At 40.7% G+C, this 16,647-nt stretch overlaps 1 protein-coding gene across 6 annotated transcripts in view; it reads left to right on the forward strand.

The window, feature by feature from the left end:
• robo1 (roundabout, axon guidance receptor, homolog 1 (Drosophila)) overlaps positions 1 to 1,392 on the forward strand; it is a 226,610-nt gene extending 225,218 nt beyond the window's left edge. For all 6 annotated transcript variants that reach the window (XM_061046938.1, XM_061046934.1, XM_061046936.1 and 3 more), the window contains one exon: positions 105 to 1,392. In XM_061046938.1, coding sequence (XP_060902921.1) covers positions 105 to 119 — 15 coding nt within the window. In that variant the 3' untranslated portion in view covers positions 120 to 1,392. The remainder of the gene's footprint in view (positions 1 to 104) is intronic.
• Positions 1,393 to 16,647: the final 15,255 nt, after the last annotated feature.

Below are 16,647 nucleotides of genomic sequence, written 5' to 3' on the forward strand. Positions count from 1 at the left end.
CTAACTACACAAATTAATTTTAGAAGTCCAATGAGTAACGGCATAATTTGTCTGCTCTACTTTTGCAAGACAGAAGTTAAGAGAAATGTTTGTTTGTTTTTCAGATGGTAGAAAGCTGAAGAACAGGGGAGAAACACAAAGAACTGTCCTGATTTTTCCAAGAGTGGAGCACCATTGTTTCTCTTACAATTTTAAATATCTCAGTATTTCACCATCATGTTTTGCTGCCATCAGTAGTGTTTCTTTACATCTGGAAAACAGACCAATTGTTTTTTTTTCTAACTTATCATTTTCTATGTCCATTTAAAAAAAAAAAAAAAAGGAAAGCGTGTCTGAAGACAAAGGAATGGTGCATTCAAAACAAAATACGCAGTAGTATATTTATGTTTAATTCCAATGCAATATGGAGTGCAATCCTACTCCAGACATTGACATGACTCGGCTTGCCTTCGACCAGAACTGTGTGAGCCCATACAGTCACATGTTACTGTAATAAAAATAGCTGCAAGCAGAGAGAGGGGCGGACTGTCTGTAAATATACGTGTAAACATGATGTCTTCTTGTTTTACCCATCGTGGTACCTCAAATTTGTCTTCCATGTTTTTATTTTGCGAAATTCTAATTTTATTATGCCAGTAAATATAATTATTATTTTATCATTTCCATCCATGTTGTAAATGCTATATTATTTAGCTGCCCCAAGAAAGTGCCACTTTGGGATTTTTTTTTTTCTTTGGTTTTGTTTTTTTGTAATGCACTGTTATGTTTTGTGTTGTCGTCAATGTTTGTTATTTGTTTTACTTTGGTTTTAAAAGCACAATCACTAAACTTTATTTTAAACCATTCTATCTATTAACCTTTTTGTCTTACTGGAGGAAAACAGGTATGACAAAAGAGTCTAGTTAATCCCGATGATGATGATGATGATGATGATGATGATGATGATGATGTAGGTAAAGGTTGCTGTTTACGAAGGCTGTGCTTGAAAGGAGACTCCTTGCGTTGTGATTGTCTCCCTCTCCAGTTCTGACGCTAGCTCAAGTGATGAAAAAGACAGTTAATGTGAGTCATAGCTGCAATGTAAATATCTTTTTTTCGCATTGACCATAAAACTCAGCTATTGCACATTAATGGAAAAAACAGTTTTATTGTCTACTAATGCACTTACACGAATGTCAGAGACAGGAACGAAGAGTCACTTTGGGAATCTGGAGAGGTTGTAATTGGACAAGAAGAGTCTCTTTTCTTGACAGGGCAGGGGTGGAGGATCCCTGTTTTTAAGGAGAAAAGGGTGCTGTTGTTTATTCATAAGACATCTGCAAACATTTGTTTCGTAAAGCAAAAAAGTAAAAAGAACAAAAAAAAAAGAGATGAATAAAAAAGTTCGAACTACATCTGTTCTTCTGGTCATTTGTTTTCTCTAAAATGGTTAAGCTGTTCTACTTTGAGCTTCCTGAAGATATAAAGAAAGGAGAAGGCGCATTCAAAGTAACATCCTGTATCTGTGTCTTGAGTCTTATCACCTAAATACAACAATTCAATGTGAGCATAGAATGTGACAGATTCTTCAAATCCACAAAAGTAAACACTGCATCCAGTTTTCAAAAGCTACAGGCAGTCTTATTATTCCGACACTATGACAGTATTTTAAAGGGAAAAATTGACAAGAAAATTTACTCCGTTCAAGATCTGTCTGTGTTCCATAAACACACTCTCCAGAGATGGTGGAACATGGATCTATCTTCTCTCTGTTGGTGAAAAATCCTGCCTGATGCACACATCTCTTTTCAGCCACTTACAGAAATATATACTTCAAACTCACAGAAATCTATATATGAATTTAAAAATAAAAAAGTATGATTTTTCTGCTTTAAAATAAAATGTGATCATACAACAGTTATTGACGGGAAAAAAGAGACCATCTCTCAGAAAAGTGAGAGGTGGAGGGGGGTGCAAGCTTTTGTCTGTGGTTGTCAAAATTAGATTTACACATATGCACTAAAAACATAAAAAGTGGATTGTTTATTCAGAGGTGATTTGGAGAGAAGAAGGGTGTGTCTTGGATATGTCTGTTGCTATTTTGACAATGAAAACATTTGATGTTAATGCACATTTTTCAAAGCAATGTGTCACTTTTTTTATGTGTGTGGGGGGGGGGTCAGCTTTCTTGGGCTCCAACAGAAGAAAAGGTTAGGAACCGCTGCTTTATACCATAGTAAGATGTGTTTTCTTTGTTTGAGGGAATCTGAAAATGGGTCAGAGATGTAAAGTTTCACTAAAACTTAGTTATTGGAGCATTTGTTGGGGAACATCATGCTCTAGCAATGACTGCTACTCAAGGGTCTTTAAGAGGACTTAAATCTCTGCACACATCATTTTATCCTTGTTAAGCTCTATATGCATGGTTTTCATTGGGAAACTCCACATGCAGGAGCCTGTTTCCACTGGAAACGTCCTTGCGTATGAATACCTGTGACTGCTCTGTAAGGCTTTTAGACTTTTCAATGAAAAGATGAGAAATGAGTAGCACAGTTTCACTGATAGTTTTCAGCAGCAAGGCTAAAGTGTGAAGTGTAAAAGCAGCTGTGGGTAAACATTTCAACAGATGTGACGACTGATAAGTCCCTATCGTGAGATCATCTTATGTACCTACACCACTGATATCTTCATTACAAAGAGTCATCATCTTTAAAAGGATGATGTACCCAATATGCTTATTAAACAGCAGATTCATGATTCTGTGCATGTGCATTGTTCCAAGAGGTTTGGCTGAACGTGAATGAACTGAACTACAAGCAGTTTGCAGTAGATTTTAGTCTTTTATCAAGTTTCCTAACCATATAAGATCAACCTTTAGGCAGTACTTAAAAAAAAGATTGTACTCCTTTCAGTCATAAACATGAAGACAAATGATTGAGGGTATAATCCTTAACAGTGTGTACACAGGGTACTGACATGGGTGGAAATATGAACAACAATTCATAAAAGTAATAAATGTATTTTACTGACACGTTTATTAAGGCTATAATTGAACAGCAACATAATAAAACTCAATGTCATTGCATCTGATGCATTCTAATTGGAAATCATCCAGAGCGGCCTCAACTGAAAGGACACAAAGAAGTTCAACAACACAGTGAAGGAGGAAACTATCGATATCCTCAGCTCAGAGGTTAAACAGCTATTTCTCTTCTGTACAGTAGCTGTTCAAATGTATTACCTAATGCCAATTCCATTAGTGTTCTCCATTACTCATAATATCAGCTCCCCATGTCATTCAGTGAAGGCATTTGGAGCCATAGAGGGGAAGCTAAAACCAACGCTGAAGGGATTATATTCAATTTGACAGGCCTAGATTGCTGCCAATTAGGCGTAAGGAGGCTTCAATGAGGTTACATAAGAGAGCCAATACAGAAGTCATCTCACTGCTCATCATTCAGTAGCCGGTGGGATAGCTGCTGACGCGGCAAAACAAAACCTCCATAAAATGGGAGGAGGACACAGAGTGACTCTATAGAAGCCGCCTTGTCCTAATTAGAGGCCGAACTACATTTGTTCCGGTTTATTACATCTAACCTGCAGATTGCTTGTTCTAACAGAGGCCATACATAGGCCTATGGGACTCTTAATGTCAGCCGATGTCATTCTGGCTTATTCAAACATCAGTGAAGAAGAGAGCCGGTTCCTCCTCTTATTAATTACCTCTGAATGAAAAAGAAGTGAAATTGGAGTCCTGTTTTAGCCTTCTGCTGAAAGCCCTCAGAGAAATGAGAGACTCAACAAAGGCAAGCCTTAATTAATGCAGAAAAAATATTTGTCCATTTACAAGCATTTGTTTTGTGATTTTATCACTTTTATTTTATTTATTTATTTTTTTTACAAATTAATCTAATAAAACAACAAACTGCTTTTTTCACTGCTTTACCTCAAATATGCAGAGCCTACTTGCTATCTTTTGGAAGGGATTGTTTTTGTACTGATATTTACGTAGAAAAACTAATTTGAAACTCACCAGTTTTATTCAATTAGGCTATTATAATGGTGAAGCAATGACAACTGTGGTGCCTGAATTCCTGCCCCCTTCCTTCCCCTCTTCTTTTCCTCCTGTTGGAGTTCCCCTCCCCCCTTCTTTCCCCCAGGTGTTCCCTAATAAGCACCTTTTTAAACAAGAACAAATTTGGAACAGGGGAGAGCATCCCCTTATGCCTCCATCCATCATTTTAATGAGTGGAGGTGTGGCCAGGCCCCACAATGAGATGCAGGTGATTAAGGACATTAAGGGGATACTCTGTCTGCCAGGGTAATTCAGCCCATAATGGCATGAATATGCAGGATGAGGGAGGATGGTCTCCACAGTTACACTACCTGTGTGCTGGGGGAGGCTCAGAGTTGTAGTGACATGACCAAGATCTGCAAACAGGGGAAGGGGAATGAAAAATGGGTGAATCCGTAATATAATTGGACAATTTGAGAGCCGCATTGCATTGTGGGGCGGTTTAGTTGACTGGTATGCTGCCGTTTCATACTTAAAAATTCTGTAGCCCTGGGTAATTAAAATTACTCTTAATGTTCTTAAATACAGGTTTTCTTGTCAGTTAAGAAGTTCATATACATTTTTATTGAGTAAACACGTTTTGACGTTATTTATTGTTTCCTAAAAAAATAAAGAAAACAGAAGTCCAAGAGCAGTAGCAGCAGCAACGTGAAGCATTACAAAAAGACGCAGAAAGGAGTGTTGTCCAGCCAGGTCAGTGAATAGTTTTCAGTGTAATTCACCTCGTGTGGACGTGAAATTAGGATTTTGGTGGTGGGCTTGGTTGATGTAGGCTAAGCGTGAGCTGCAGCGGCTAGCTGAGCTCTGACACAACGAGGGAAGAAGAAAATGTTACCTCCTCCAACGGTCCGCCGCAGCCATTAATGTGCTCGCTTTGTCTTCAGCTCTGAGGTGTGTAACTGTGACTGTTTAGACCTTTACTTTGTGAGACTTTTTATGAGAGTGAGCGCAGCGGCTAGCTGTACTCTGAGACCACTGAGTGAGAACGGAGATTGTCGCCGCCCCGGCCACCCGCTTATCATCGGCCTGCCAGCAGCTTGTTGTCAACCCGCTAGCAGCCTGACAGGGTATCCCACCAGCTTCAAGGTGCATTACTTGAACTCTGCTTCTGTGAGTACTCACCTATTATTTCTGCGTAGTCGGCCGTGACTCCCCAGCTACACACATAAGGGAATTCAGTTTACGAGCCTAGGATGCTGCCTATTGAAAATGGTACAGCGCTACACACAAAAATGGAACACTATGATTTTGGATCATACTATACATACTCAATGTGACATCACATTGAGTATGAATAGTAGGAGAGTGTGCTGTTTTGTACACAGCCACATATTTGCTGTTAGCTTACTTACTTAGCTAGCTAGATTACAGCTTAAAAATTCTGCTGCCTTAAAGTTTTTCTGGTGAATTGGCAGAAGACTTCTGTTGGTTGTACCTTTGACTGAAAACAAGAATTTCAGATGGTAAATCATCCAAATTATACTGAACTGCAATATGTTCCATTTGAGAACAGATAGTTTACTAACAAAGGCCTATGGGGTATTAACAACAGTCAACATTATTTAAATAATGTTGACTGTTGTTAATGCCCCACAATAATGTTACATTACGCTAGTTATATTCCGTCATGTTGCATCACATTACATCACGTTGTGTCAGGTTACGTTGTGTCATGCTACATTGTGTGTTTGTTGTGTCTTGTTTCACAGGAACCTGATTTGCATCTGCAGATATCAGGTTCAATGTCTTCTCAAAATAAAAAAAACACAAGTTAAAGTAAGAGATTGTTGCTAATTACTTCAAATTTACCATCCAGTATGAGGCTGCATCACTATATTTACTGTAATATAGGAATATGCTAAACATCTACATTTTTGTGTAGTACACTAATCTCTCCTCCTCTCCTCGCTTCCTCTTCCTTTGTGTGTTTAGTGGTTCACTTTTTGCAATCAATAATTTAAACTGCGTTGGCTTTCAACTCTTTCCCAGCAGCCAGAAACAAATTTCTTTTGTGCACATTCAGGCTGTCTCTCATTTCTGATCGCCAAACTGCTTCATTAACCTCCTTCCCAAACTAGGAGGTAATTAAGTGAACAGCTGTGCACTGTCTGACAACTCGGCTTACTGTCGCTATCCTCGGCGTGAATGCCGGCGAGGAGCCCGTCATCACAGGTGCACAGTGTTTAGACAGCTTACAGCACCTCTCCACAGCCATTACACTACAGCTGCAGGTCAGACGCCACCTCTTCAGACAGTCAATCAAAACTCATTTATGTTTAATGATCTCACCAACCGTCGCATCACAATTTCACATCATTACAAAAAGTTGTTTTTAATCAATGTTAAACACTTAGGCTTGTTTCGACTTGTGAAAATTGAACAGAGATGAGTTATTGTGAAAGATAGCCATCAGTGAAGAGACCACCAGGCATAATGAGGGAGGGAATTCATGGAAGTCAGCCAAATCCAAGTTTTTTTAATAACTGGGAAGTAATCTTGGTGATTTGTACATCCATTTGTCACTTAGCCAGTCATTCTAACCATCCTTATTTAGTGCCGATGGGGTCCGCACAATTAACCCAGAGGAATATGGCCTCCTCCTGCCATACCCGGAAATCTTCACTCCCTCAGCGTTTTCTCCTCCGTCCTCTTTGCATCTGAGCTGATCTTACATTTAATAACACCAATGAGTAATGGTCTTCATGATAATCAGTGCTTATGATAATTATTAGCCTTTGATTGGGTGGATGAATTTAGCAGATTCAAAGGTACGAGTAGTGGACTTGGAAATGGGAAAACTATAAAAACGCCAGATAAGGGCTCTAATAAGCATCTTCTATATTTTTTAGTAAATATAAATAAATTAACGAGGGACTTTTTCAGAATGCTGTTAAAATGTTTCTTTTGTCCTACTCCTACTCTTTCTTTTTCTTATCTTTGCTTACAACAGGGGATGTAATGATTTAAAGTGATATGTAGATTGGTAATCTACATATTTTGCCCTATATTAGCTGCATTAAATCTCCCTTGTCTTTCTTCAAAGTTTTTCACAAGTGTTTATGTCCTTCTGTCTCACTCCTGTGGGTTCTTAATCAAGTTCCTGCCCATACAATATGTCTCCCATTACGAATCTAATTGATTTCTGCTAAATTACAAAAAAAAAGCAGTAATTAAAGCCTGCTTCACAAACATATAGGGTTGGTGTGGAGCTCCGCCACCCACTCATTTCCATGTCAATTCAAAGGCACACATTACAAGGCTCTTGTCTTATTGTCAAGGTGTTGAGTATATCCATAATAACAGTATTGAGAAAACCTTTTAACCCAGCTGACTCCTCCCCTGGGTTAGGAATGCGTAATGCAAACACACAACCACACCATTCAAAGCGACATATTTTCATAACAGCATCGCCACACATGCTCAACAAAACACTGACACGACCAATCATAGAGGCTAAATGTAAATGATGATGGACAAAAGGCCTGGCGGTGCTTCATGTTCAGCGAGGGCACATAATGGGGATAAATTAGGTTGTTTTCTTAGTCAAATGACATGGGGAGTGCTGGTGATTTGAATGGCTGCTGTTCCTCAGGCAATGAAAGATGGAAGGTGAGGACATGGGTGAGCAGGCTGTGAAAGGGAGGATGGTGTTGGCGGAGTCTAACCCTTTGGATCCGTCCTCCTTCACTCTCTTTCGTTCTTTCTGCCTTTCCATAGCTGACAGACTGCTGACTGAATGAGTGCAGGAGATAAGACATGGGTTCATCACGCCTTGTGTGGCCTTGGGGCTTTTTTTTTCTCCTCATATAAGATAGCTTATGCTCTTGTGTTGCCATCTTAAAATGTTGTTTTACAGCCTCACCATTTTTCTCTTTTATGGCGGTGACCTACTTGAGAGCAACGGCTAACCTGCTTTACCTCCTTTTATCTATTTACTGTGATGTTTGCATTTTATCAAAAGAATTTAAAGTGCATTAAAGGATTTCTGAAGACAGGGCAGCATCCTATGACTGGCTTGAGGTTGTATGTTATTTGACTGCAGTGTATTTATAGATCGTGTCCAGAGCTTGTTCGATCGATTATTATTTTTCTCCCTCTCAAAAAAGACTAATGAGCCCAGCGAATTCCTCAAGAAAGGTTAATACAATATTGAAATGTCAGGAGATTAATGATATTGTTCTTTCTTCCAATGGTCCTGCAGGAGAGGGTGACAAATGCCTTGCCCTTTTCACTCTGTTCCCACCTATTTGTGATCTTTTTCTCTCCCACCTCTCATTCTCTTTGTCTTAGTGTCTCTTTCTCTTATATTCTCCATCTCCTGTTTTTTTCTTTTTTACCTCCCTCCCTTTGTCACTTCCTCGTTCTCCTCCACTGACCATGGTCTCCAGATACCAAGGACTTATCCCCACCACTGCACGTAAACGCTGTAGCCATACGTGGCGGAACAACACTGGAGATGGGCTGTGCTGTACACTGTGTGTGGCTGTCAGTAGATGAATAGCATTGATCCATCTTCATTAGGAGGCGGTGAGATTTCATCGGAGGAAGTTTGCCTTCTGTCAGGAGCAGAAACGCTTCCTTATAAACCAGACCATCCTCTGCATATTGTTACTTCCCTGCTCAGTCATAAGGAGTGAAACACTTCTTCTTTCTGTCTTTTGGTTTTGGTGGTGCATATAATATCTGGTCATACGTGTTAAGGGCCTCCAACGGTGTACATCTTGACTCCTCCCAAGCTGCTGCAGCACCCTGGCATGTGGTCCAAGTTTTAATCAACTCTGCATAATTGGAGTGATTCCCTGTCTTGCTGTATATTTCAATCCATCTGTATAATTACGGTGAATTAAAGTCTTCGTCAGAAGGAACCGGGAGGGAGAAGCCTCACACAGGCAGAGACACAATTACCCACCGTCTTGAGACAAAGAGGAAATTACCTCTTTTGTCGTCTCATTTTTCACTGGTGGGGGCTAAACGTGCAAGAGCGTCAACAATAATTAATGCATCACAACAACCTGTGCATAGAACATCCCCTATAACCATATCAATATCTCAGATTAGGAGATTAGCTTCACACATAAACGCAATGTTGTTCTTAGGTAGAGTTGTTCTGAAATCATACCAGTATCAGTATTGGCAGCTGATTCAGGCCTAAATGCTGTGTAGTACAACAGCAATTGTGCCGGTCAATGCAATGATCCACTGTCATAACCAATCAAAAAATAAAATAAACTGGTTTTGGGTTAATTGTTTTATGATAACAAGCAACAACATTGTAGTGTTAGTAGAGAATCTAACATTCCAAAAAGCCAGCAAAATGTATGTTTTTTTATTTAACCATTATATGAGTGATACTCAGTATGGCTGAAACTCAAGAGAATTGGTATCAAGAAGGAAGAAATAGTATCCAAACATCTGTATTCTCTTCCGTACAGTATCTTCTGCTGTAGGACTAGTGTTTGAGGAATCAAGAAGGGATAGTGGTCTTCCCCTGGCTGAGGGGCCTTTTGGCCAGCCATGCCTCAGTGCAGTAATTTCATCGATGAGAAGAAAAGTAGTAGCTTGCAGGCGAGCATGGGTCATCATTACTCTGTGTGAAGCTAGCAGCCCTAAGGTAGGCCATTACTGCAGTGTGTCAATAGCCAATGCTGTTCTATGATAGAGGCAGGACGTTAGACCTCCCAGGGTAAAGTGACCACTTCCTCCAGGTTAACAGTACAGGCAATTACAGGGATGCCAATTTATCATCTGTCTATACTAGGTGATCCTTTGTAATTGGTTGAATGAGATTTTATTGTGCAACTTGGACAAACATGGAGATGTAACTCTCATGTCTTCCCTCTACTCTCCATTCATGGCATGGCTCCTTTGATAGCATCATTGGCATCCTAGTCATAGACTGATCCCTGGTCTGTGTCTCTCTCATTTCCTCCTCTCATCCATCCTGCAGCAGACAGCTACTATCTCTTCCTCTATATAGCAGACATCTGCAGAGTACGGACAAATCACTTTACTCTCCCACAGGGGGACAGTCCTCCAATAACTTCAAACCTCCATCCAGGAAGTCCTGCATTAACCATGAAGCTAGTTTGCCAAGTCATACGGTTTCATTCATTTTATCAGAGCTGCCAGATCCTTTTGAATAATTGCTATTCTACAGAGGGGCTCTTTCCTTTATTGTTCTGAATCCAAGCCAGTGGTTGTTCAGCGCGGAGGTTGCTGTTAGTGTTTATGATGTAGATCACAGGAGATATGCTGTACAAGTGGAACATTTAAAGCACTAAATACAATAGCACGGTCATTATGAATAGGAAAATGAGCTATAATGCTTTGCAGTTGATTGTACTGTAAATGTATTCCCTAATTTGAACCTGATAACCATGCTATGTGTAGCTGTCTTTGTCCCTAACTGAATCTGCAATCATCTACCAATCTGCAGTCCTAGATGAGACATTTAACACTGACCTTAGCCTTGTCACAATTTTCACCTCACTACCTCTCACCTTTTGACCCTCGCCTTATCTTACCCTCTTTTTCATCTCTCCATCATTGTCACCCTGCCTCGAACTTTCCAGCAATTGGAGCTTTTTGTCACGCAATTCTTCCCGACAGCCAATTTAGACCAGGGCAGGGTGCATCTATCTCCCAAAAGGCTGTGTGATGGTGCTTTGTCTGTACCAGCTCTCTGACTCACTCACAGTCGTACCTGCAGCCCTCGGCTCTCTGTGACTCTGTCTCAATGCTTCTGCCTCGTGAGAGTTGGCTTTGAATTTGGCAGGTGTGAACTCTAGATGCATAGACCAAGAGGCATGTCACAAAGTCATTTCTAAGAGTTTGTGACTTGCTTTATCTGAGACTGTTGATTCTTACTTACTGGAGCTCAAATCTGGCCTACATAGGCCTGAGTCTTTTTCATGTTGTCGAAGGTGGGGAAATAAAATGATCCCAATGCAAGACTATTTGAAGAATAGGAGGGAAATGTATTTTTTAGTCCAATTCGAAATTGGAATTCAGCCGTAGTGTTTGTTGGACTGTAAGGCTCTGGATATTTTTTTATGAAGTGTCACCATTTAATCACTATCTATTTACTAAATTATTGATACAGTTTAGTTTAATAAATAATGAAAATAAGCCCTCTTAGTGAAATAGGGTTAGGGTTAGGGTTAGATCAGTAGTAAGAACCACCTGAAACTAATAATGTACTCTTACATAACTCATACTGTATACCGTCAAGCCCAATGTTTTATAGTCAGCATCTGTAGGTCGGGTCTGTCCCTCAGCTGCTCTCAGCATTAAGAGCACTCACTGGACGGGATCATATCTCACATGAACAAGTTGTACTCCTATCATCAGTATCATGAAGGGAATCACAATCAGCCCTGACTTCATGGATAAATATAGTCCAGGCAAACGGCAGAAACACAGAAACTGCAGAGAGCTGGTGCAGCAGCAATAAAGACAAAACAAGCTGTAAGAAGAGAGCGGCAGTCAGTTTACACAGTGTTATGATGTCTTTAAAGTGCCTTAAAAAGTCTGTTTAAACTAGTACTGGGTCTTTGCACATTTACACAGCTCTTCAAAGCACTGCACTATATTTGATAACCTAATGTGCTGTCTTTTTCTCTGTACATCTTTTTAATCAGTCATGTAATGATCCACGCTGGTGCTACAGTTAATATTAATTAAACATCAACCCAATTAGACACACAGTACATCCATGCTACAGCTTTATGTGATTACAAGACCAGAAGAAAGATAAAAACTCTTCACATTTTAAAGGAGTAGGCTTGTTTCTCTCTGATCACTTATCTTCTCGAGGACACGGAGTTGAAGTAAATTAGTGCAAATATTTTTCTTGGAAAGACGACAAATCACATGGTAGGTTTTTTTGTCACAAGCTGCATTTTTCCAATTTGCGTTTGTAATTAGGGTGTGCAGCGCCCCGACATCCAGCGGATAATCTGGCCTTTCTGTATTAGACGGGAAGTGGACCGTGAAAGTAATTGGTGAGTGTTGCACAAATTGGATCTGAGCGTGATGCCATTTTTATATCTCTGAGGCAATATTTGCAAAGCGATTAGAACAATGCTGCTGCTGCACATTTCCAAAAGCTTTATTATGTACCTGTAATGTTTTTATGAGCGAATGTTAACAGGTCCAGTAATCAACCTGAAGGAGGGAGGCAGCGTGACGCTTACAGTCAACAGTGAGGAAAAAATGCATTTTACAAGCATGGCTTTGGCTGCTTTTAACAAGGAAAAAATAAATAATCAAAATAAAATCCAAATGGTTTTCATCACTCAACTGTTTCAAACTGTTCCAATTAGGGTTTCGATTAGATGCCTCAGAAATGAACTGCCAAATCAAGCAGAAAAATATGGATTACAGAGTTGTTTTCTGAAGAGAAAACCCCCACAGTGAGACTTTTACTTTCTGTTCCTGTTGGGAGAACTGGTGCATGTTTACCCAAAGTTGTGTAACAAACTAACAAATAATGTGATTAGGGACAAAATGATTAGCAGCTAGCACCATTTGGTAATGAGATCTTGAGCTGAAGCGGGTAACCAACAGGGGTTCAGTGAGCCAGCCAGAAATCATACTGGTGTGACCCTGGCATGAAAAGCAGAGAGATTGGAAATATCTGCAGTCTGTGGACGCTTTGCGCCGATAAATGGGGTTTTATCACTTCAGCAGAAACCTGGCAAGCATGCCCAGCTGAAGGCTGAACAGGATGACTGTGTGGCTCAGGAGTGAGGACTGATGGGAAGAGATAATACTCTGAGTAGAAGGAGGTGCGAGAAAACTGATGTCATTAGAGGCAAACAGGTGTTTTGCCATTATATAGACGGTAACAGCTCTGTTATAGATACATAGAGGCACATAATGGCTCTTCATATCGCTGGTTTCAGATCAACAAGTTGCAAAAAGGGAAGTTGAAATTGTTCAACCTACAAGTATTTTCATGATTGTTGATTATTTATTTGATGACTTATGAGAGAAATACTCCATCCAATAATCCAACAATCCAAGTGTTATCGAAACAACAGGTTATGGTCAAGATAGGAAATTCTTGTTTGAGGAAACCTGAAGGCATTGGGATGAAGTTGCCACCAAGAGGACATTGTTTTTAAACGGCGCCCAAGCAAAGTGAGATAATCAGTCCCCATCTTTCACTGTCCTTGTTTCCCCTCACCTTTTAGGTTGAGCCATCTTATAAAGGCCTAAAGAGCCCCACCCCTTACAATTTTAGTTGTTTGCAATATTCATAAGAGATCAGACAAAGAAAGAACAAAAAAAACGATTGACTTGCAAACAAAAGAAGCCTTTTAAATATCAGGACAATAGAGAAAGCAATTACACAACTCTCTTTGATGAGGAATATCTTTTGAACAATTCAAACATATCAAAAAGCTTTATGTTTTAGTCTTTATTTTCGTTCTGGCAACTCAAATATACAAAAACTGAGCATTAATCATCATGGTGTAATTTTTAGGACTTGTAGCAGAGTCCAGTATTGGCATAGTCAGTGACATCCTTGCTAAGTGTTGGTTGGGCTCCTCATTAAATAGCTAAGCATTGTCATTATAAACACTGTTTCCAAGCTGCTAATCTGATTGTTGGGGGTTAAAACTGGTGGGTTTGCTCCCAGTTTGCATTGCGTGCCTGTGGCAGTAAACCCCCATCAATTACCAGCAACAGTCTGCTTCATGCTGAACACAGAGGAACGTGTCAACAGCCCGAGATACCGCTCTGCACACACATGAAAGCCTGGCCGTCCAAACAGAGAAAATACTCCTGACAGCATAAATTACTGGGCGGAAAAAGGTGAAGGGACTGTACATGTATCAGGCCTTGTTTGCTGTCAGAGACGGGAGACAGGGAAACAAAGGAACTCACTGCGGCCAAGGAAGGAGGAAGCAGAGAGGAGCAGGAAATGCAGATGCAGGAGGGGGCAATGGACATACAGTTGGGTAGAAAACAGGCAAAAATCATCTTCCAGGCCACTGTCAGGCACTGTATGAGCAGCATGGATGAACAGGAAGAGAGAAAATAGCCTTCACTCTTGTGCGGTGGCAAGACAAACAACCGTCGGCACAATCCAGTGTGCTTATTGTGTAGTTTGTGGAAGAGGGGCTGTGGAACTATTTGATGAGGGATATGTCTGGGTGCCTGTGCTATTGTTCGCCACAGTTGTGAACCATTTATCACAATAGGAGCACCTGGTGTTCAGAAAAAAAAAACAGCTTTAACAGAGCGGGAGCTGGAGCACCACAAGCCGAGCGTCTCAGCGAACAAAGAGGGTGAAAATAGCAACATCTTTCTCCGCATCTATCGCTGTTCCCCTCCGCGCGTCTCCCCTTTTCCCTCCATGTCTCCAGCTCTTCCCTCCCTTTCTCCGCTGCTTTTAACATGCCTCCATCTCCTCCTCGTGTTAATTTGCTGCTTCAGTGACACGCATCATTGGGGGAGTCATTTCTAATAACCCCGCCAGCCCCCCCATACAAGTGCCTTTGAGTCATGCACAGAGATGTCATTCAAATTATCAAGCATAATGGTGACAATGATGCATTTCTAAAGCCTGCTTCCTTCCTGACATGACTGCAGTTAGCTCAACAACCTCCCCCCCTCTTCCTTCTCTCCACAAATGAACCCCATCTCTTCTTTTTGAGGCAGAGTATGCACCGAGCTGCTGGGGTGAATCTTTTCATTTCCCTGAGCATTTTGTCATGAGGAAAATCTTTTGATTTCTGCCAAATCCCGGCATGTCACAGCCTACTCAGTGTCAAGGTCTTATCACATGTCATGACGATGCGAGGACCTGTTTGAAAAGCTTTCAGAGTAAGAGGGGTTACAGGCTCCTACGTATACTGTCTCCCCCCTCCCTGACCTGAGTCAAAGCAGAGTAATTATTCATTCATGCCAGGCCATCAGGGATGATGCGCGGGTGACATTTTCCCTGCGCTGCTTTGTTGTTGCAGATCCAAAAGCAGAGAAGATTGTTGGAGTCTAACATCTGCTGTTTTCTGCTTCAGCCTTGGCTAGGTACAACACGTCATACACGTCTCAGTGTTCAGAAAAAAACACCGCCACAAGGATTCACAATACAACATTTGGAAAGATGAAAATGTACCCTGTATTATTTCAGTAATGTTTTACCGTTGGAGCAACACAAACCTTACTGTAAGCTTGGAGGTAATGCTGTACTTTATTCTGATATTTGACTTCTTCAGAATTACAACTAAGGGAACAGTTTTTGTTTTGCTCATGTTCTCTTTCACAAACATCTCCTTGACTTCCTGCATGATTCCACAGTGTTCTGGGTTAAAAAAGCAGAAAGCAGATGCCTCGCTAATAAAGACAATTAAACCTGCAGCTGCACCATCTGCACCGAAGAAATGAGAGGAAAAAAAAGGAATTTTGAGAAGATAGCCGAGTGCAGCAGGTAAATCTTTAGCATCATTCAGGACCTGCAAATGCACGGCATCTCAGACCTATATAATATGTAAGATAGCATCGCTGACATTTACCTCGACGGACACAAAACAGATTATAGATTCAGGATAATATGACATATCTGTTTAACATAATCCCCTGCATGATCCTCGCCCCTCCCTCGCCCCGCCGCCTGCCTCCTGTGTGGCTGAGCTGCAGAAGATAAGTGGTCGTGCAGCGTGTGTATACAGTGACCTCGCCCGCCTTGGGGTGATGGTGCTTCAAAGGGTGGTGACATTCATGCATGGAGACCAATATGGTCCTCCTCGCTGGATACCAAGACTTCACCAATGTGCTCTGTTTCGGATGCTGCTGCAGGAAATCAAGCCTATCAGTTTTGATAAAGCATACAGTCATCACATGGACTATCAAAAGATCTGTTAAATAACACGTGCAGCACAAAGTGCTCTGATTGGATTGAAGCAGCCTTTTACTCTTAAGTATAAAGTTTATTTTATGAATAGCTGTGCTATTGAACGCAGCCTCAGCCTTGTTGACAACACTGAAAAGATGAGGGCAGATTTCTGTACAAGTCCTTGATAAAGACTTCTTTCTGCAAAGCTCTGCCCACCATCGTGTGGAAAACACGATCAAGGCTTCATAAATGTTAGGCTTTTGATTTATATATATCAGGTTTGTGTTTTATTGGTGTGTGTGTGTGTGTGTGTGTGTGTGTGTGTGTGTGTGTGTGTGTGTGTGTGTGTGTGTGTGTGTGTGTGTGTGTGTGTGTGTGTGTGTGTGTGTGTGTAATAGGCAGAAAAGGAGAGTTTGCATATTTTTCACCTCTCTTCATACAAGCAGAGACAAAAGCTGGCCTTCACAAAGCTGCTTCTTCTTCCCTTCAGTGTGGTTTTCAAGCAGAAGGCAGTGTGTGGGTTTAAAAAAGCCTTTTTCTGTGGATGAGATTTGAAGGACGTGCAGAGGGACACATGTAGTTTGGTCTCACAGGCAGACAAAACGTTTGTGAATTCATTTGTGTTACGCTGTTCGATATAAAATCTCATTTTTTTTTTCATCAGAATATTTGACAAAATCCCTTTAGATAATAAAATAAAATAATAAAAAAGCATCTGCTAAGTGAATTGTAGAATTGTAAAATATTC

This window comes from Labrus mixtus, chromosome 9, assembly GCF_963584025.1.
Source record: "Labrus mixtus chromosome 9, fLabMix1.1, whole genome shotgun sequence".
NCBI classification, from domain to species: Eukaryota; Metazoa; Chordata; class Actinopteri; order Labriformes; family Labridae; genus Labrus; species Labrus mixtus.